We start from the raw sequence: 21,059 nt of genomic DNA on the forward strand, positions 1-21,059 counted from the left end.
AGCTCAGCCAGCCAGAACCAGCCAGCCGGGCGGCAGTTACGTCGCGACGCATCCTTACCTTAACCACCAGGTGCAAACGAACAGCTTGCGTCGCCCTCATCCCAACCTCTCCGAACCGCTTGCCGCCTCTCTTTCTCTACCTCTCCGCCGCATATGATCCCCCGCAAATCAGCAATTTCCTGCTGCCTTTAGCGGACGGGCTCGTTTATCCAATCGTCAGCAGCTCTGAAACTAATCATCCGCCGAGCCCCAGGCCCGGGGAAGAGCAAGCTTGTGCCCAACATGGCGTCGGTCCCAGCTCCGCCCGAGGACCAGGCTCGCCTGCTCGAGGATGCCTTGATAGCTGTGCGCCAACAGACGCAAATGATGCGCAAATGTCTAGACACTCCAGGGAAGCTGATGGATGCGCTCAAATGCTGGTAAGCTACAAAGTCTTTGTATCCCGAAGCTACCCCCCTGCTTCTCTCCGTCTCTCTCTCTCTCTCTCTCTCTCTCTCTCTCTAGATAGCTTGCATTGGTTACTTTTGAAGCTGACGGTCTATTCAATCGGCGACCGCAGCTCTACCCTCGTTTCGGAGCTTCGAACGAGCAGTTTAGGTCCCAAGCAATATTACGAACTGTACATGTCTGTCTTCGATGCGCTGCGCTACCTCTCCGTCCACCTCCGTGAAAACCACCAAGTCAACCATCTTGCCGATCTCTACGAACTAGTTCAGTATGCAGGCAACATTATCCCGCGACTGTATCTCATGATTACCGTGGGCACCGCCTACATGGCCATTGATGCGGCCCCAGTCAAGGAGCTCATGAAGGACATGATGGACATGAGCCGCGGCGTTCAACATCCGATCCGCGGTCTGTTCCTGAGATACTATTTGTCTGGCCAGGCAAGAGATTACCTGCCACAGGGCGAGGGCGACGGTCCCGAGGGCAACCTGCAGGACTCGATCAACTTTGTTCTGACCAACTTTGTCGAGATGAACAAGCTCTGGGTACGGTTGCAACACCAGGGCCACTCTAGGGAGCGTGAGCAGAGGACGCAAGAACGCAAGGAATTGCAACTGCTTGTCGGCTCAAACCTGGTGCGACTTAGCCAATTGGTGGATCTGGAGGCCTACAAGACGGCCATCCTCGCCCCCCTATTGGAGCAGGTTGTGCAGTGCCGTGATGTTCTGGCACAAGAATATTTGCTAGAGGTCATTACTCAAGTCTTCCCCGACGAATACCACCTACACACCCTTGACCAGTTCCTCGCCGCGGTCTCGAGATTAAACCCGCACGTCAACGTCAAAGCTATCGTCATAGGCTTGATGGATAGGTTGTCCGATTATGCCGAGCGTGAGTCTCAGAACGAGCCTGAAGAGGATCGGGAAACCATGGAGGCAGACGCAATAGCAGAGCTGCTGGAGAAAGTCAAGATCGCAAGAGACAACGCAGACTCATCAAGCCCGCCACCACCCCCGCCGCCTGAAGAGCATACGAAACGACTGGAAATGGAGGATGAGAACATTGCCCGGACCGAGGCGGATGTTGATTCAACCCCCGACATGCGTGGACAGGATGGCCAATCAATAGCTGACAGCGAAGCTACTGCCGTCAACGGCCAGGATGGAGAGGGCAATGGCGAGCAACAGGAGCCAGTGAAGAAACACAGGGGAATACCCGAAAACGTGAAGCTCTACGAGATATTCTTTGGCCAGGTCAAGAACCTCGTACAGGCCCAACACCTCCCCATCCAGGACACAATCGCCTTGCTGGTTTCTCTAGTCAACCTTGCGCTCAACATCTACCCTGGACGTCTGGACTATGTGGACCAAGTCTTGGAGTACGCCACCACCAAAGTCAGGGAACATGCCAACAGCCCTGATTTGCACTCGCCTCCCGCACAACAAAGCCTCCTGGCTCTATTACAGGCACCATTGAAGAGATATGTTTCCATGTTCACTGCTTTGGCTCTACCGACATACGTGCCCCTATATCAAGCACAGACGTACCCCACGCGACGAGCAGTAGCTGGCGAGGTGGCTAGAACCCTGCTTCGCGATCGCATACAGATTTCTACAGTCGATCAGCTCGAGAACGTCCTGGAGATTCTCAAGGTGTTGATAAAAGAAGGATCCCACCCACCACAAGGATATCCAGGTGTAGCGCCGGCTCGGCAACGCGCCATGGAGACGGATGAGACGCTCGAGGAGCAGGGTTGGCTTGCCCGCATTGTGCACTTGCTGCATTCTGAAAACAACGACACACAGTTCAAGCTCCTACAGATGACGCGCAAGGCGTATGGTGACGGCAATGACCGCATTCGCACAACAACGCCACCGCTGATAACTGCGGGCATGAAGTTGGCCCGTAGGTTCAAGGCACGGGAGCACTATGATGACAATTGGTCCTCGCAATCTTCAGCTCTCTTCAAGTTCCTCCACTCTGCAATTTCGACCCTGTACGCGCGTGTCAACGGTGCTGGAGCAGCTGAGCTCTCACTGCGCCTTTTCTGCGCCTGCGGCCAAACAGCGGACGCAGCCGGATTCGAGGAGGTGGCATACGAGTTCTTTGCACAGGCTTTCACTGTTTACGAGGAAGCCGTGTCGGATTCCAAGGCCCAGTTCCAGGCAGTCTGCGTGGTGGCAAGCGCCCTACACCAGACGCGTAACTTTGGCAAGGAGAACTATGATACTCTGATTACAAAGTGCGCGCAGCACTCGAGTAAGCTGCTTCGAAAGCCCGATCAATGTCGAGCCGTATACCTGGCTAGTCACCTGTGGTGGGCCACGCCAATTGCAGCCAACGGGGAGGATGAAAACACCGAGGTAAGTCTAGATGAAGTCTTTACTCCCGAACCTTCAAGTACGCAAGGCTTCACGTGGGCTGAACTGACACCGTTTTGATAGTTGTATCGTGATGGCAAGCGCGTGCTCGAATGTCTGCAGCGAGCTCTCCGGGTGGCAGACTCGTGCATGGAGACGGCAACATCAATTGAACTGTTTGTTGAAATCCTAGACAGATATGTTTATTATTTTGATCAACGCAATGAATCCGTAAGTGGCATCTCGAACGGGTTTTTTTTATCTCATGGAGTAATGTACTGACGACTAGTTTCCTAATTTCAGGTCACAACCAAATACCTCAACGGCCTTATTGAGCTTATTCACTCAAATTTTGCCGGCAACCAACAAGACTCTGCATCTGTCGAAGCTTGCAGGAAACACTTTCAACACACCCTGGAACTTATCCGGAGCAAAGAATACGAGGGAATTGTGTTGGATCCCAAGTGAAGCTATTACTTTTTTTTCGAGTTCGTGGCATCTGGGGAGACGAGACGGTGTATAAAGCTGTATATCCCCGGGTTCTGTAGACGGGCTCGTGTTTTTTTTTGTCTTTATTTCTTAATTCCACGCCATGTTCCAGATAAAGAAAAGTCCAGAGCTTGTCCCGAGCTAAGCGTTGGAGTTGGTGAATGAAACTATATATCACTTTCTCACTCTCGTCCTCTTTGTACTGTAGATATTGTTTGATGGGCGACGCTTTATTTAACGGGCTGATACGTTCGGCCTTCTTTCTTATTTTTGAATCGACACACACCAATCATCTGAACTGTGCCAGCTCAGCCTTGTTTTTCTACACCAAAGCTTGGCCAGTCGGGCACAGAGGGGCAGATGTTGGCGCTGATCCAAGAGAAGAGCACAGGAATGAAGCATGCATAATTACACGCTAACCTGGGATAATGAGTGTGTTTTTTTTACCTCGCAAACGAAAATAACTAACCCTCAGGTTTGACCAAAGAAAAAGGTGCCACAAAGTTTAAACATTTCATGTTCAAAAACGCCATGCCGATGCTATCAAGTTGTGAAAAAAAAAAAAAAAGAAAGACCAAGAGGAAAAAAAAAAAACAGTTGGTCATCGGCCCATGCCCACCATCATCTTTTTTCCCCCTCGCTCGCAACCCCTCTAAAACGGTGGTGTGTGGTCATCTTGCTTTCCCTATCTCTTTATCTTCTCGTTGAAGATTTTGACAACAAAAGAAAGAAGAAAAATAGAGAGGCTGCATGGCTGGCTTTATTTACAAACGTTCACGGCCCTATGAGCAAGGGGATAAAAAAGACAGGAAACACGAACCAAAAGAAAGATCTGTAAGAGAAAGAGAGAGAGAGCCGCCTTTTTTTATTTTTGCACATGGCAAAGGTAAAATAGAATATAAAAGATGATACATAGAAGAAGAATAATAATAAAGAGAAGAAAGGAAGCATATGTATATATTTAATTTCATGAGGGAGATTCAAGTTCAAGACCCGCCGCCCTCATGATCTTGACGGCCGTCTCGAGCCTTTCACTAGCCGTCTTCCAGTCTTCCGCCTCAACTGCATCACGTATGGCGGGGAAATATCCTGGCTCCCGACTGTTCCATAATTGAGGGCCAAACAAGACGTGCTTGAACTGGGTGCGGTTTGGTGCCTTTTTTTCATCATCGCAAACAACAAAAGTTAGTATTTCTGGCCGATAACAAATTTAAAGATGGCTGTGATATGAATCGTGGACTTACTCCGCCATGTTGATCAAAATCAAGCAAGTTCGAGTCCAGCCGGCCCATGCGAGCGTTGAACTCCATCCTTTGCCTCCCAAGGATGAGGGGCTCGTACGAGCTCGTCGACAACACCATGTTTTCCCACTTGATCTCCCACTTGCCAAACTTTCTCGTCTCGGCAGCTAGGTACTCGGCTGCTTCGCGCAGCTTCATGATCTCAAAGGGAGGGTGGCCATCCTGGTGCGCGCCCTTGTTCTCGGTCCATTCGACGAACTCGTCTGCCCACGCTGAAAGGCTGTCGGCAAACGCATCCGTATCCAGTGGAATTATGGGTCGATCTGCGAGCTCGATGATGATCATGGCTAGTATCTGGGCCAGCAGGGTGTGGTATATAAACTGAGGGTCACCCTGCCGCTGCATCCACTCAAAGTCATCATAGCTTGACTTACGGGGATGTCGGCCGTGCGCATTTCCGACACCAGTAAAGCCGATGTCAAGCGAAGAGGTGCCCGCAATGTTCTGGAAGGCTGCGTAGTCGGACGCAGAGCCAAGGCCCTCCAATTTGCTGTTGCGCTCATCCCATATTGCCCGCAGAGTCTGGTTCGCAATCGGATCGTTGATTCGATGCAGCACTTGAAGGATTAGGCGACGGAAGAAGGGCGAGCCTGACGCACGAAAAGTCGACCCCGTGACTGCCTCGTCGAGGTTTATATAGGCCATTGCATCGGCGCGCAGCGAGTCCAGATTCTTCTCCACAAACTCGGTCGAGCCGGCATTGTTGAACTCGCCTCCATCCCAGCTCATAAAGTCAATGGTCCGCATGGGGACCCATCCACGTGAGCGCAAATCAGCAAACAAGCGCGCCACTTCCATCATGACGGCCGTGCCAGAGCCTGGGCCCGCAGCCCCGAATGCCATCGAGTCGCGACGGTTGCCGATGACGATGGACTTGGCTTGCTGTTCGTATCCACTGATTCGCCCGTAGACGTTCCAGATCTCCTTCTTTTTGACTTCGTCTTGCTCGTTTCGCAACCGCACGATGGGCGAAGATAGGTTGCCAGTCCACCACTCTTTCACGTCGGGCACACCTCCGATCCAGTCCTCGGGCGTTTTGACACCAAAGCCTTGCAGTCGCTTGAGTAGTTCTTTAGCATCCCGCCATGCGAGCGGGATACTGGGGATTTGCACGAGCCCCTTTGACTTTTCCGGCTCCAATCGAGTTGGAATCTTCCCTGTGCTTTCCCAACCAGGCGACAAAGGGTCTCCCATAAGCCAGCTCGACAATGATACCGAACCACGCTGTACTCCGTCCTCGGGCATATACCTCCCGTTGGGCGCGGGCTCGCCCAATTTGAAGCCGTCATCGTTAGGGTCGCTGTATACAATGCAGCCTGCGAAACCTGCCAACTCGGCCGCCTTGACCTTCAACCCCACATCCTCCTGAGAGCCGTAATGCCTAACTAGGGCAATGGCTCCCTTGGTATCGATGCCCGTGTCGTACAGCCTCTTGAAGTCCTCTCTGCTTCCATAGTTGGCATACATGAGTGGTCCCTGTACGACCCCACTCTTGGAGTGGCCATGGAAGGCGTATGTCTGCCTCCCCGCCGACTCGGCGGCGTGCTCCTCCTCTTCAATTTTTGCCGACCACTGCACTTTCTTGTCGCCATCCAAGATCTCCACTGCGCGGCCATCCTTCTTAGGGTAGTTGACGTAAACGTAGTACTCCTCCACCGAGACATCCTCAAGGCCGTAGCTCGCGAAGCTGTTCTTGACGTCTGTGGCCAGCGCGTAATCTCCTTCTGTGCCGGCCATGTGGGCATAGCTCGTAAAGTGTTGCAAGTGGTCTCGGATGTTGTTGGGGTTCACGTGAACCAAGAGCCACGTGCGGACGGACTCGGGGTTGTATTCTCCGACTCGGCGCATGCCTCTCATGAGGTCGCTCATGAAGACAAAGTACAAGAATCCAAGGATCAGGAAGATTGCAAAGATGCGACCAAACACGAGACAAATCTGTGCAGCATTCACTGGTGGCATCCGCTCCCAGAGTGTGCGCAATGGTAGTAACCGGTCTGACGCCCTTTGGCCCGATCCGCCACTCTCTTCCGACGAGCTGGGACCGGCCCCTGAAGTCGTCGCATTGGCGGTCGGTAGTTGTATCCGGAGTCGCGGCATCTGCCACCTCCATTTCCATCGTGGTAGCGAGAAGCCTAGTCGTTTCCCGAATATCGTGGAACGACCCCTCCCAACGGCATGGTCATCATCATCTTCCATCTCCAACTCTTGCATCTCCCTCCTGACCTGAGCTGCATCGCCTTCCCCGTCATCCGAACCCCATAAACTGTCCTCGTCGTCCGTCTCCACCGTTGGTGGTCTGTAATTATTGCCATTCTGTCGGCGCGACCGGACTGGGCTGTCGGGATCGGTGGCTGTCGAGTTGCTGCGTTGATGGGTTCGCAGCAGGGATCGGGTTTCTTGAGTCGGTCCGCTGCTCCCGGCCATGGCCTCATCATACGTCGGTATCGGCGCTAGGTCTTGAAGAGCCTCATACCGGTGGTTTGAGTTGGAGGGCATCGTGAGGAGAAGTGTGAATCGGTCGGAAGGAGGTTGACAAAAACGAATTCGGGGGGTTTGTCGTCATGTGAGGGCTCGGGGCTCCTCAGTGCACCAAGAAGGCTGCACAGATGATGGAATTCGGTTATTCGATTCGTGGTAGACGGTACTTGTTTTGTTTCAGGGATTGTCGAGCATTTGCCAGGAGTCGATCGACGGCTCTTGGCAGCCAGACTGAATGGTGGCGTGTGATGCTTGCTGTACCTAAAGGAGAGTAGGGCCTCAGCGTGCAGATGCCGAAACAGAGAAGTTGTCAAAGTCGACACGCGCGCGGTGGTGGATGTAACGGAAGGGATGGTGGTGGTAGCGGCGGTGCAGATCGTTACTGCTACTGCTTGCTGCTCATGAGGCCAGCTGAGGCAGTATGCAGAGCTAATCCAGCATGAAAACAGGAAAAGAGAAAGGATTCTTCGTGGTGCAGGACTGCGTAAACATCGCCGCCAGTAGCGGTTGTGACAATAGCAAAATTGCCCACTGGCTTCAATTCGATAGGTAGTGAATTGGTTTTGGGCTGCTGGGGTCTGGTCGCGATTGCGTTGCGTGTACAATACAGCAGTAGTAACCTTGGCTTAGCAGCCAGGCGAGTCCACTGGCGGTCCGACGCCACGGATGATGTTCCAACGTTGGAATTGGTTCCACATGTACTGCAAGCACGCGCAAGCCTCAATTAGTCATCCACCCCAAGGCCCATTTTGTGGGGTTGATGTCATGTACAACAACTGCAAGCACTTGTTGTCGACCAATTCGACCCGCCCTGTCCTAGTTGCTTGAGGTAGCGCAGCTAAAATATCTCCGAACGACCCATAAACTGCCTTACTTCTGCTTCTCCTATCTTGCTGTCATCCGTCGCAACGACAGCATGGCGAATCAACTGATTTCCAAGTTGGTCCTATACGAAGTGTCACTGCTCCAGTGAACATTGAACTTACGGCCCTACTTCCTACCGTGGATAGGGATTAAGACTCACTCACCATCAAGCGATGGTTCTAGCCTAAAATACCATTGATTTCTTGCTTTCTCGTCTCTTTGTCCGTCTAAATACTCGATGTTTTCGGTTATCAGTTTTTTTTTTTTTTTTTTTTTTTTTTTTTTTTTTTTTTTTTTTTTTTTTTTGTCTCTCAATCGGCATGCAAATTCTAGTTCTGACAACCATTCCGTTTTCGGATATGAGACACATCAGAACATAGATATCTCGGCTTACTTCTGCTTTGTTCTTAAACAACCACACAACGCAAATGCCGCTTGCATACTCAAATCATTAGTCTCCTCGCTCAATGGCTTCTTTGTTCCTGGTTTCCCAACGATGCCTGATCCGAATAATAAAATTTTACTTATTAGCTGTAGCATGGATCGCCCTCGTGTAGAAACTCCTGGCTCTCGGTGTGTTCTTACCAGAGTAAAGAGACAGTTGACAATCACATCACACAACAAATCCCCGAAGCAGCCATGCCTCCAAACAGAAATCGGCGCGGCAGAGGAGGCCGCAATGCCAACAGGAACACTGGTAATCCTCTTCAACAGGGCAGTCCGAGCCCGCCCCAGCAGCCATACCCCAACGCTACAACTCGTGCTCAGGAGCGTCAACAACGCGCAGATGCCCGAAACGCCCGGAGGGAGATGGAGTACAATCAGCAGAACAATGCGAATCCGCAGCAGCAAGCCCTGGGCCCCATTCCCTTCCGGCCTGCTCCTGGTCCTGGTGCTACTGGCGCTGCTCCTACTATTGCCCGACCAACTGGCCCGACTTTGGCATCACAACAGCTTTTGATGCAGCAACAGATGCTTAACCGAGGTCAACAGCTGAACTATGACCAGTCTAGACAGGCCAATCCCCAAGTCCAGGGCCAGCACCCTGGGAACCCTTCGATGCCTCCAGAGGAACGTGATGAGAAAGCGAGAAGGAGGTTGGAAGCATTGCAAAAGGTTCAAGAGGCAAAAAAGCGTAGCCACGATTTCCGTCTTCAAGCTCACTGCGACAAGGCAGACTTCTACAGAAGGGGCAAGGGAGATGACTGGATAGGCGAGGAGCGGAAGCCAATATTCACTGCGAGGCCTCCCGGTACTGTGCCTGTGACCGAAAGGCTGCTCACTCTCGAGACCATGCAAAATCGCCGAAACCAAACCGTCTCCGCTATGACAGCAATGAATGAAAATCGGGATGTGTTTTATCGTCGTGGCGCTTTTCTAGCTCACCAATATGGCAATCGACGCCCGGCAAAGCCCACGAATGAGACGGCCAGAGCAGCAATCAACAGTGGAGCAAAGGATCTCGCTGCTGCCGGCGCGAAATTCATTCGGTAAGTGTTCGGACGGCTTTACTCCTTTATGTGTTGGGCGCCGGGCGATGATTCTGACTGTAGATGCTACATAACAGTATCCTGGGACAGGGTGGCTATGGTATTGCAGCTCTCTTTGAGCTGAAGAATGAAACTACCGGTGCTGTCGAACGCATTGTTGTCAAGTTCAACTCTCGCGAAGGCTATGTTTCTGACCATCGTGAAAGGACGTTTCTGAAGGTATAGTCATCCATCACCCATTCACTTGCTCCTGAGCAGTACTGATTGTGAATTCAATATCTTTAGACCCTCAAGCGTTCTCGTCACATCGTCCAAATCACGAGTCTCAAGGAAGTCCACGAGTCTCTCGGTAACAAAAATCTCGACGCGGCAACTTTGCAGGCCATCAAGGAACGCGACTCAAACGAGAACATTATCATCCTCAAGCACTGCAACAGGGGAAATTTGAACCATTTTCTCTCTATGACGACCTTCAGGGGATCGAAACTGACGGATAGAGTGCTTTGGAACTTTGTGGAGTGCTGTGAGTTTGGGCCGTGTCCGATATAGTCAATTTTTTTGGTGCCGCATGTTCTCACTAACAGTGTTTTGTTTTTCTCGTCACAAGTGGGTAGAGGCTGTATTGCCATGAGATCGCCGGTCAGAATTGCGTCTCACGTAAGTGTCACGCTGCCCGAGGAGGGCCCTGTAATCACGGAGTCGACCGCACCGGCATTACGCGGGCTGAACTTGGCTCACCTCGACATCGACCCTACGAACAGTAAGCAAGCCATACTCTCCGTCAAGACGGCATAGACTGTGATTAACTAACGACTTTGTTGATCTTTGCAGTCTTCATGACTGAGGACCCTGAAGCTCACCCTGGTAAGTTCAGTCCAAGCTATCACCTGAATGAAATCCACTTTGATTTAAGAGCGCTGCTGACTGTTACTTGTTTATAAACTAGAAATGCCTCAGTTGGTGGTCAGTAATGAACCTGCCTCCCAATAGAGATGACAGTCCTCCAGGTGTCGATACTGACAGGCTAATTTGCCATACTTGACAGATTGCCGACTTTGGGTTATCAGCCTGCATGTCTTTGCAGTCTCGCTTCCTGGAGTCGTGAGTTAACCAATCTGCAAGCAAGACCTTGAATTGACTATTCGGCTAACATGTTGGTTGCTACAGACGATCGGTGATGTTATCCTCACGAGGTGCTAAGAGAGGGTTTTGGGCACCTGTAAGTTCCACTGTCTCTGCTATTCAATTTTGCCATATCGATGCACAAACTAACCAAAATCGTCATTCTGCGAGCAGGAACAATTCACCGATCAATGGAATGAAGTTACCTCGCTTCCATTTGAACAGTTCTACCCAAAGGATGGTTCAGGATATGAACATCTTCGTCCTCAGCCCGGCTGTGTGGCGGGTGCAATCGGCCATTGGACAAACGTATGGATGTGCGGCATGGTAAGTCGAGAGCAAGAAGCTGGTCTTATACCAATTTCGTTCATAGGAACACACCGACTAACATCTTTACCTTATAGGTTCTATGGTCATGCATCACTCGACTGCAACCCCTTTTGCCTCTGGTGCCTTCTACCTCTTCTATCGGGGCGGTTCCTCCCAGAGTGTGGTGGCATTACGGCTATCCTTTACTTCACCCTACCGACGACGAGTACACCGACATCGACCCCGACCTGAAGACGCTGGTCTGCCAAATGCTTGCCCACGAACCTTGCAACCGACCTCCTCCAGAGGTGATAGTCCGGACGGCCGAGAAGAAGCTCGAGGGCTTTGACGATGACCAGCGTAAGAAGATCCGAGACGAGTTTGACGCATGGTTTCGAAATGCACAGCCGGAACCAGCGGACCCAATTTATAAGGACCCCCAAGAGCCCTTCCCGAATCCTGTCGCACCTTCGCCTGTGCCTCAGCAGAATCCGGTCCCAGCACCACCGGGACCACCAGCACAACCAGCCAACCCGTAGGCTAAGGTATCATGAGCTTAGTTGATATAGGGTGGAACTTTGGCTAGCCATCCTACAGGCAGGCCAGTCCTCTGTTTTGTGCGCAGAGCACTGGTTGGTCTGACCTTGAGGGCCTTTTTTTCACGTTTCTGCTGCTAATGTTTACATTTGCCGGTGTTTTGCTTGTGGAGTTGCGACCGGATCTGTTTGATTGTTTTGTTTGTCTTGACCTCGTTTTGTTCTTGTTTTGGTCCTCTTAGTTTCTCGTTTGCCTTGTCCCATTTGTTTCCTTGAAATTTTTATCTTTTCTAAGTATACTAATAAACATGTTCTCTATGCAAATATCACAGATCTACTGGGGCTCTGAGCATTCAAGCCTTGAGTATTGAAAGTTTCACATGCAAGTTTTGCCTATCCAATCTTGTGGAAGTCTATTGATATTTCCAAGGCGAGATGATTCTATGTCCCTGAGGCCACCATTTTACCCGTCCTTCCTATCGATGTCCTTTTTTAAAATCCAAAACACAGCCTCAGCAAAACCAGTCATAAACTATCCTTCATTCCCTATCCACCCAGGACAGATCGCAAAAAAGCCCGCATCGAAACCAACCGCATCTCAAGCCTCGAAGGTCGTCTCCCTCTTCTTCAACGGGCAGAGTCCATAAAAGGTGCCGGCCGGGTTGCAGCCGCCGTCACGGGTCCTGTAGCAGTAGGCGCCGCACTCGCAAAACTCGGCGCTCCTGCGCAATTTTTTTTTTTTTTTTTGTCAGCGAAGCGGAATTTCTGCCCTGCGATGATGGGGGGAGTTTGGCAAATCCCAAACGCCCCGGAAGCAGGCTTATGCTTACAGCTGTCTGCAGCTCTGGGCTGCGGTGAAACCGGCGACGGTCAGGAGCGTGGCTAGGATGGTGAATGGCTTCATATTTTATTTTATTTTTTGTGATGGGGAGAGAGAGAGTGGTGGGAAGGTGGTTTCAGTGTATGAACAGGTATCTGTCGGATAGGCCTGTGAGACTATGCTGACATGAAGATAGGGAGAAAAAAAAAGCGAACAGCATTACAGTTCCATGCCCTTTATTTATACCCATCTGACTATCTGTATTACATATACCCATCTGGCTATCTGTATTACATATACTCAGTTACTATCTGGGACTATCTTGAAGGGGATAGGACCCCAAAGCCGTGCCTCAGCCATGCCTTGCCAAGCGGCGTTCAAAAGCTGCAGATCAGCATCGAGAAAAGCAGAATAAGGCAGGTCGTCTCGCTCGCATCCTGGCTTCCGATTGTTATCATTCGCTTAGGCCTTGTGGGGTGATCGGGAATTCCTAGAGCGAAAACATAAAAAATAGTCAGCATTGAGAGGGGGGAGGATTGAAAGGATTACAGCAAGCATGGGGGGGAAGTTGAAATGGCGCCTTGGCATTTGGGAGGAGTGATACGATACTAGATAGTCTTTCGCTTTAATCCTCCTGTTTTGAGCAGCCGAGTTCCCGCGCCCGCGACTTTTTGCAACTTTCCGGTATGATATCAACCGAGGGCGGAAGCGGCGAATGGCAAGTTCTAGACGGTGGAGAGTTGTGATGGTAGTCGGGGCTTTTGTTACTACTGTTGGTAGACGAGTGGGATTGGGGATGAACTAAGGCGCCAATGAGGAAAAGAGTTGAAGATAACAAATAAATAATTACAAAGAGAGCATTAATATACACAAAAAAAACCAGTTGTTGTAGACAGGAAGTAAAAAGAAACAGAACATAAGTGGTTTTTGTCCCTATTAAGTCCTCCTTTTTCGCGACAATTTAAACCCGAATTAAGGAAGCTCGACCTTCATCTTGTCCACCCACGACAACCCCCTTCATGTCCCCACACCCTGTGATGCGTCATGGACAAAGCTCAAGCAATGCCAGCCAGAAGCCAGACACTTTACCTGAGGCCACATGCTGCCAAGATATCGTGGCGGTGGTAGTAACTGCGAACCCGCTTACCCCAAATGTCTGGTTGCAGAAAAGAAAGTGTGAGTGTTTCCATCAATTATCAAGAAATCCAAATAAGAAAACTTACACATGGGAATGCTCGTCAGACAGATTATCAGCTGGACGGTGCCGATAATGTTGAAAAGCGGTGTCGATATTGTCTTGAGCTCCAACCACCAGTCGTAGGCCTGTCACTTGGAAGTTAGTGCGTTGCTTTACCCTTCAGATATGAGCCCCCTACGGGGAGGAAGAGTTTCCGTACCTTGTATGTTAGACCATAACTGAAAAAGTTCTTAAAGATAATCATGCACGTGAAACCCTCGATGGACAGATCCCGATATGCATCTACGATGTACAGCGAGCTTGCCACGGCACCGATAACCATTCTGTCCCGTTATGGAGTTAGCATCAAATACACACAGGACCTTCCTTTCGGCCAACACAGAAACGGATATGCAAAAAGTCACGCTGAGTAACTTACGCCGCAACCTCTAGTCCAAAGCAAAACAGCAAAACGGGAGCGGAGACCTTGTCTGCATATATCGCATCGGCCGTCGCACCAAACCCGTACAGGGAAGCGCACCCAAGAACGAGCTGCGGAATCGTAAGCAAGATACGGAACTCCGGCTCGTAGACGCCATTGTTCCACTTGGTGAGCTTCTTAGCGGACCAGTCTGCCAATCCACCAGAGATTACGAAGCCGACGAGGGCGCCGAGAAAAGGGCCGGTGTAAGCGTATCCCGTATCGACTTCGTTCCACCAATTGGGCGGACCGAGGAATAGATTGCCCAAAATAACGCCGATAAATACAGTCCAACCGATCATTGCGCCTGAGTTTACTTTGTCAGTTGTGCCCATCCAATAAACCTAGAGCCCCGTGCCTTCAAAACTTACCCTGGATCAAACTTGCCCAGAGGAATGCCGGTTGGGCAAGAAGAAGCACAAACGGTCTAAACAGCAGTTTCCAAAAAGACTCGTCCGTCTTGCGGCCGTCAAATAGGGCCAATGACTCCTTGAAGGTCTTCTTCCTCGGGGTCTGCTCCGCGTTTGCACCATTTTGTCCCTGTTGAGCGTTGCGGCTCACCAACTTCTCCTCATCAGCTGTATTCTGCCCCTGAGCTGGTGGGCTGTCGCTGCCCTCGGAGAATGTGTGCAGCTGATGACCTCTTTGGCCGTCTACCACCATGTCTGTGTTGAGAGATTGATCGCGCCTGTAGGCTGTCTCGGGGCAGAAGAACACTATCAAGGGCAGGCAGGCAGCGCACAGGATTGCAACGATGTAGAACGTCCACCACTGGCTGCTAATCAGTATACGTTTTCAAGATGGTGGCTTGTGAGGTTATGAGAACGGTTCCAGTTACGTACCCACATGATCGAGTGTGTGATCACACCTGGTCACGACGTCCTTTAGGTCAGCACATATGACATACAAAGCTCACCCAACCCTCAAGGGCCGGGCAGATCACGAATAAAAAATAAAATAAAATAAAAATAAAGATAAAATAAAAAACTCACCAACCACAATAGGCGTGAAGAAGGCGCCACCAAACACTGCCAGGTTGGTAAAAGCCATCCTCTTGCCTCGCTGGTGCACAAAGTACAGGTCACCCACGGCGGCGTTGACGAGGGCCTCGTATGGCGCGGCGCCGACGCCCTGGATGACGCGGGCTCCCACCATGCTGTTGTAGTTCTTGTAGACGGCACCGCCCCAGGCCGAACTGCCGATGAGGATGAGGAGGCCGACGACAAAGGCATGGCGCTTGCCCCAGATGCGACTCGATGGGACGAAAAAGGTGCCCGCGGCGCCGACGCCGAGGAGGAAGTAGCCGGTCAGGAGGGCTACCTTGGTCAGGTTTTGGCCGAACCACAGCGACAGCGTGATTGTGTTTGCTGCTAGGATGGGGCCGAGTGATGTTGCAAAGCTGAAAGGGCGGAGTGGCGTTGCGAAAACGAGGGGTGGGCCAGTGGTTAGATAGGTCCTGGGAATTGGACTGAAGCAGGCGAAAGGGGAAGGGGAAGGGGGTGGATTCTCACATGGCGGTGATGGACAAGATACCAGTGATCAGATCGCGCTTCCATAATGGCCAGTTGAGAGGATCATTGGGGTCGTCGGACGGCTGTGGCACCAGTATAATGCCATCTTCGGTCGTCTTGAGGGTTGTGGTGCCCTCTTCAACGCGCGTTGGTCTGTTTGGATCGTCATAGTGCCTCGTCGTCCCTGAGAGTAGCAAAGAACCATGGCATGGGTCAGCAAGTCCAGTACACAAAGAGTAAAAATGCTGCCGTGTATTGTGTATGACTGTTACGTAGAGTAGACAAATCAAATCATTTAATTCTTCCCAAGATCGCGGCTTACCCGGCACATGGTCCATATGACGGTCTTCCAAGATTCCTAAACCCATCTTTGCTGCAATGCTTGATTGCAAAGGTCAAGAATTGTTTTGCTTTGCTTTGCTTTGCTCTGATTGAGTTGTCGCAAAACACAGAAACAGGCGATCGAGCTCGCGTGGTCAACGCAACCTCAAAAAAGCCCAATCTGCAATACACCTAGAAGTGATTAATCAGTATACTTTTTTGTACAGTAGGCGGCCAACCAGGGCGTTTCGCAATCGGACTCGAATCAGCCTTGTTTGTTTTGTTGCTCATCCACCGTGCCTTGCATTTAAAACGACGACCGGCTCCGGTTGGCGTCTGCGGGATACGCAGTAGAAAGATCAAGATGAACTCACCGGAAACAAAAAGCCCCCCACTCTCCCAACTTACCATAACCCCGGGGCTGTCCCTTTAATCGGTACGAAAAGGTAAATTGAATGAGATGGCCCTTAACCGTCGTCCGGTTGCCACTGTCGTGAAGCTTGGGCTGCATGCACCCTTGGCGAGTTTGACGTGGAGCCACTACTATGTACTGTACAGTACTTACTGTACGGCAGTAAAAGCTTGCTGGGCATGCCCTTGTAGCGCCACACTTTCCCTCCTGCAAGCCGGGATCGGCCGGCTTTTGTGGACGCGTATTGATTTCTTTCTCTGTCCCTTTCTGCCAATATTTGGCATGGACGTCACGAAACCGTAATCTCGGTCGTGTAACTTTAAACCAGGGAAAAAAAGATAATTCTATGTCATTCGAGTCAACAACTCGATACGTGTCTACAGTACGAAAACAAAAAGGGATTAGCACAAGAAGACAGTGTTTTTGGAAAAGAAGCGCACTTGACAACAATCTGATGTTAAGCTGGACAGAAAAAAGATCAGACCATTGGCCCGAGTACGCAAGTACGGTGTACTATATAAGTCGGTGGGACGACGTTTTAATGGTACAGATGGATGTGCACAGTTGAGTGGTGCGGTTTTTTTTTTTTTGGTTTTTTTTTCTCCTCGCACTGCCCGACTTGATCAAAGTCTCCATTGCACGCGGGGAACCCTGTTCCCTGCAACCCACCACCATGTGCGAGCAGGGGTTGAATTTTTGGAACACCAACCAGAATATCGTCCAATCTAATTCCATGGCTTTCGAGGTGGAATGATCGCAATTCTCTCTAGACTAGACTAGTAGACTTTTCCAATGTGACTTTTCTCTACCATGTTCCATCCAAGCCATCTTTCAAAGTTACAAAGTACGAATGAGGCGGAGGTGCATCAGTGCACATGTCCAAGCAGCAGGAAATATACGTGGTAGGTTTTATGCAAAATGTTAGGCATCTTTCGTTTACACAAATCGATGGGGCTTTATCAGAGTGATCCTAGGAGGCCATAACAAGGCCTTCATCAGCTAAACACCAACAAAAAGTTACACTTATCTTTCTTTCTTTTCCTTTTAGCAAGTCTGCTCCAGTCAAAGGTCGAAATAGTACATCGTTGCCATTTACTCAACTGTGCATTCACAAGTACCACAACGGCCATGATACGCCGATCGAGTTTATATATGTATACCTCACCGAGGACAGATTAGAAATGTCTTAATGCTCGTAAGTTCTGAAGTCTATCACAGCACAGTCTTTCGTGGATGGCGGATGTGCAATTATTGTCAGCGACTAAGCAGGTTTACTCGCACCGTACTGCGCAAGCGCTCTTTGGAGTTGTACCATAACATTGTGCGCTAGGTCATCTCAACTGTCCCAAAACGGCTTGCCGCGCGCATCACCTAAGCAGAAACTCTCTGATTATGCCATGCCGCGCGCTTCGATGAAAATTAATGTGAATTGCGAAAACATTATATGGATTTCAAAGCCATTCCCAATAGCCATCATCACACCGCGATGCAAGTAAGACAAGTGTGAATTGTTCTGTATGTTTCTAAGCAAGAACAAGAAGATAGATAGCTACCTACCTTAGGTATATAAATGATGATTGGAATATTCCAAAGAACTCACAATCAGATTGAGATGTATCAAAGGCATCAGCAACAAAGTCCGCCAGAACTACTGCCCTACCTGAAACCCAAAGTACAGCAAGCATTGAGCCGTCCGTACATCCCCCAACATCTTCTCCCCATCCAGCACAAAGTATGTCGGTCAAGAAGAGCATCGCCGTCATCGCCATGAGCGTGCGCCGCCCGCGCGTCGGTCTGCAAGTCGCGACCAACGTGCACGCCGTCGTGTCCAAGGCCGCGGGCGACGAGTTCGCCGTCAAGCTGGTGGACCTGGCCGACTTCAAGCTGCCCGTCTACGACGAGGAGCTCACCCCCGCCATGGTCAAGGATCCCCAGGCGCAGTACCAGTACGAGCACACCAAGCGCTGGTCTGGCGAGATTGCCTCCCATGACGCCTATGTGCTCGTGCTGCCCGAATACAACTATAGCATATCGGGCGGTGCCAAGAACGCCATCGACTATCTCTACAACGAGTAGGCTTTTGAATTCCTCCTCGTAGGCATGGAGAAGGAGAGCCCGGTTGATTTTAGGCTAACTCGTGTTCCTTTAGATGGATCGGTAAGCCGATCGCCGTCGTCACCTATGGAATCTTTGGTGGTCAACACGTATCAGCTGCGGCCAAGCAGATTCTCGAAGGCATGAAGCTACGTCTGGCCGCCACGCGACCTGCCTTGGGTTTTGTTGGGAACGTCGCCGGTAAGGATTTCATGCTCGCTGCGCAGGGTCAGCTCGGCGAGGAGACCAAGAACTTTATTCTGGAGGGAGATGGGTTCAAGGAGATAATCAAGAGCTTCGAAGAGGTCAAGGCTTTGTTGGGGACTCCAGTAGAAGCTAAGTAAGCCATGGATTTGTTAGAGTAACAACACTATAGTATGTATGTTTGGGTGCCATTTAGGTTCTAGAGATAGACAGTATCGTAAGAGTTACGTTGCACCAAGTTCTTACGGTAGTTTCCGCACAAGGATCGTAATCCTTGCATCCTAAGATAGGGGTTCTGACCGTGAAAACATAACCGTTAGCTTATCATTAGTACACAGTAATTGGTGGTACTCCGTGGTAGGTTTAGTATGGACAATTGATGTGCCTATCATAGTAGTCTCTGTTGGAACGCGGGCACTATCGTCCGGCTTCTCGATAGATAAGACGAGCTATACAGTCAGATTAACAAGTAACCAGCATTGATCCAGGCATGTGGCAGGGACGGGGCTTCCAAATGCCGTACAGGGAACAGCATGTTCAGACAACGAACTTGTGCACTTAACTCCGGGCGATCCGATGTAAAGAAAACACTCCCTTTTAACAAATAGTCATCCGTTTGTTTCCTGGTATTTGTTTTGTCGCCTGATCAAAAACAAAACACCCGGTTGTTTCCTCACGAACTATTTTATTAATCTGGAATGTCCCCACGTATTCGCAATTTGACGGCAATAGCGCACTCTAAATGTGGGCCAGGGGGGCTCTCGTCCGTTATTTTGTGAGCAATGTAGCTCTTGAGGTCGACCTCGTTATGACGGTGGTGACGAAAATCAGCCCATCGACGGTCGCAACCTGGATGTCGTGACATGCAGTCTTCTCAAGACCAAAGGCGCCTGGATACGAATTCGTGTAGTTGAAGAAGCTTGACGACTTCAATGAGGCTGCACCAAAACCTCGACTCTTCAAACAGCCCTCATGATTCTGCCTAAAATCTGCGTGACTAGGTTATTGCGCAGGTATCACCGCAGTAGCTTGCCAGCAGAATATCGTCGATGGCTAGTCATGCCGAAAAGTGGTCTGAACCATGGCGCCGGTATTTCCGAAGACGACCAGAAGATGGAGGACCTACATAGTAGACATTCATACAGCCAAGACACACTTCGTAAGTACTTTGTAGTGGTTAGTGTTGGTGGCTGGTCAGTTTGGTCAACAGCAGACTGTGCGGGCTCGGCCCTATCGCGACCGGAAGATTCGGGATGTCAAAGACGCGTAGCACGAGGCGATTGAAACCGTCTAATCTCTCCCTGAAAAACTTGAGTCGTGTTAGTTGGGACGAGTTGATGGAACAACGGAGGCTTGCTCCATTGTACAGCCGTAGAAATTGAGCGGAGTATCGAGAATGTCCTGCGCGATTCGTCCTAAAATTGCAGGAGTAGCAGCTCACAACAAAGTGTGAATAGAAATTGTTTAAATCCGCCGACCCGGTAGTATCTTACATTGAGTAAAGTAATGCCAGCAAAACCAGAGCTTTTTGAAGAGGACGTTGAAAAAGAGCTCAGGAGTAGACAGCTAAGGTGACATGTGGCGGCTCCTGTACTTGAGACCAGACGGTGGACTGTGCGATTGGGCACGATTGTTCTAACGGCTGCTGTCATCCTGTCGATGTCGAAAAGTACGGAGTAAAATGTCAGTGCACAACCCAAAATTTAGTTATCATGCATGTAAGAAAAAAAAACGTCCATTGTCCGACTACAATTATATAAGATTGACTGCAGAGCGGTATGTTCGGTATGATGGAGGCAAATTTGCAGGTCGAAAAAAAAAAGGGGGGCGCTGGAAGTCAGTTTGACGGCCAAATATCACACATGGAAGTCGATCAGAATAAGTAGATATGTTCCGTGCTTCCCTCCGGCGCCAATCGGTTCGGACGACACATGAACGCGTGCTCCGCCATGCCAAAGTATTGTTGTTAACTTTTCACTGTCCATGTCGGTGACGAATATCAAGAACGAATACGACCGAGAGAGATGACGCCATCCTTAACAACTACGGCAGGGGGAAACGGGAATGCTGATATAATAGGGAGGAATGTGAAAGCTGAATTCAAATCACGAGAGTTTTTCTAAGCCCGTGCAATGTAGGTTTTAATCAAGTCGAAACCATCGTTTCTTGCTTTCCTGTTCTTTGTGGTTTTTGGCCATACAGTACTTAGTACATACAGTTAGTTGGTTTTAATAGCAAGGCAATTGTGACCCTGGAACCCACCCCGCAACCCCAAAAAATCTCCAATTTTGGTATGCAAAGCGGACCGGCCAGTACCTACCATCAAAGCTTGTGACAGGGGTAAACGTTGGGCATAAATCGAAATTGGATATTTTTGCAGGGGGGTTGCAGCTTTGAATTGCCGACCAATCCACGCCTCGCATGGTCGATTGTCCCATATACAGCCGACAGACCCTTGTAAACCTGCCCATTTTGCCATTTGAATACGTGCAGGTGGACAAGTATCTAGATGCCTTACCTTCAGTACGTAGATACAAGAACCTTTGGTAGTCATACTTGGCAATCAGTGTCTGCCCATCTTCCAGACCTCGGTTCTGTGCCACAAGTACAAGATTCAGCTGCATAAAGTGGGGAACAAAGCCA

General features: G+C 50.2%; 7 protein-coding genes across 7 annotated transcripts; 4 read left to right on the forward strand and 3 right to left on the reverse strand.

Moving 5' to 3' along the window:
- The first annotated feature begins 71 nt into the window (after nt 1-71).
- Nucleotides 72-3,576, forward strand: PgNI_01208 (uncharacterized protein). The gene is made up of 4 exons (XM_031121283.1): nt 72-419; nt 560-2,810; nt 2,892-3,038; nt 3,111-3,576. The coding sequence occupies exons 1-4, from the start codon at nt 283-285 to the stop codon at nt 3,273-3,275; spliced, it is 2,700 nt and encodes an 899-aa protein (XP_030987954.1). The 5' UTR covers nt 72-282; the 3' UTR covers nt 3,276-3,576.
- Nucleotides 3,577-3,796: 220 nt separating this feature from the next.
- On the reverse strand, nt 3,797-7,708 carry PgNI_01209 (uncharacterized protein). The gene is made up of 2 exons (XM_031121284.1): nt 4,541-7,708; nt 3,797-4,452 (listed from the first exon to the last, which is right to left on the reverse strand). The coding sequence occupies exons 1-2, from the start codon at nt 7,091-7,093 to the stop codon at nt 4,264-4,266; spliced, it is 2,742 nt and encodes a 913-aa protein (XP_030987780.1). The 5' UTR covers nt 7,094-7,708; the 3' UTR covers nt 3,797-4,263.
- An 870-nt stretch (nt 7,709-8,578) lies between these two features.
- PgNI_01210 (uncharacterized protein) lies at nt 8,579-11,649 on the forward strand (the record flags this gene model as incomplete). Its single annotated transcript, XM_031121285.1, has 10 exons — nt 8,579-9,429; nt 9,507-9,648; nt 9,715-9,952; nt 10,037-10,189; nt 10,261-10,293; nt 10,376-10,392; nt 10,475-10,530; nt 10,597-10,648; nt 10,726-10,878; nt 10,956-11,649. 10 exons carry the CDS (start codon nt 8,579-8,581, stop codon nt 11,397-11,399), a joined length of 2,139 nt encoding a protein of 712 aa, XP_030988328.1. The 3' UTR covers nt 11,400-11,649.
- A 134-nt stretch (nt 11,650-11,783) lies between these two features.
- PgNI_01211 (uncharacterized protein) lies at nt 11,784-12,385 on the reverse strand. The gene is made up of 2 exons (XM_031121286.1): nt 12,227-12,385; nt 11,784-12,118 (listed from the first exon to the last, which is right to left on the reverse strand). Exons 1-2 carry the CDS (start codon nt 12,298-12,300, stop codon nt 11,995-11,997), a joined length of 198 nt encoding a protein of 65 aa, XP_030988327.1. The 5' UTR covers nt 12,301-12,385; the 3' UTR covers nt 11,784-11,994.
- Nucleotides 12,386-12,994: 609 nt separating this feature from the next.
- Nucleotides 12,995-16,574, reverse strand: PgNI_01212 (uncharacterized protein). The gene is made up of 10 exons (XM_031121287.1): nt 16,081-16,574; nt 15,708-15,898; nt 15,386-15,569; nt 14,867-15,273; nt 14,717-14,742; nt 14,246-14,645; nt 13,833-14,181; nt 13,614-13,737; nt 13,440-13,539; nt 12,995-13,372 (listed from the first exon to the last, which is right to left on the reverse strand). The coding sequence occupies exons 2-10, from the start codon at nt 15,751-15,753 to the stop codon at nt 13,302-13,304; spliced, it is 1,707 nt and encodes a 568-aa protein (XP_030988330.1). The 5' UTR covers nt 15,754-15,898; nt 16,081-16,574; the 3' UTR covers nt 12,995-13,301.
- Nucleotides 16,575-17,852: 1,278 nt separating this feature from the next.
- PgNI_01213 (uncharacterized protein) lies at nt 17,853-18,560 on the forward strand (the record flags this gene model as incomplete). The annotated part of the gene is made up of 2 exons (XM_031121288.1): nt 17,853-18,190; nt 18,268-18,560. The coding sequence occupies 2 exons, from the start codon at nt 17,853-17,855 to the stop codon at nt 18,554-18,556; spliced, it is 627 nt and encodes a 208-aa protein (XP_030988329.1). The 3' UTR covers nt 18,557-18,560.
- Nucleotides 18,561-19,475: 915 nt separating this feature from the next.
- Nucleotides 19,476-19,686, forward strand: PgNI_01214 (uncharacterized protein; the record flags this gene model as incomplete). The annotated part of the gene is made up of 2 exons (XM_031121289.1): nt 19,476-19,575; nt 19,598-19,686. 2 exons carry the CDS (start codon nt 19,476-19,478, stop codon nt 19,684-19,686), a joined length of 189 nt encoding a protein of 62 aa, XP_030986335.1.
- Between the last annotated feature and the right edge of the window lie 1,373 nt (nt 19,687-21,059).

This window comes from Pyricularia grisea, assembly GCF_004355905.1.
Source record: "Pyricularia grisea strain NI907 chromosome Unknown Pyricularia_grisea_NI907_Scaffold_1, whole genome shotgun sequence".
In the NCBI taxonomy this organism is placed as follows: Eukaryota; Fungi; Ascomycota; class Sordariomycetes; order Magnaporthales; family Pyriculariaceae; genus Pyricularia; species Pyricularia grisea.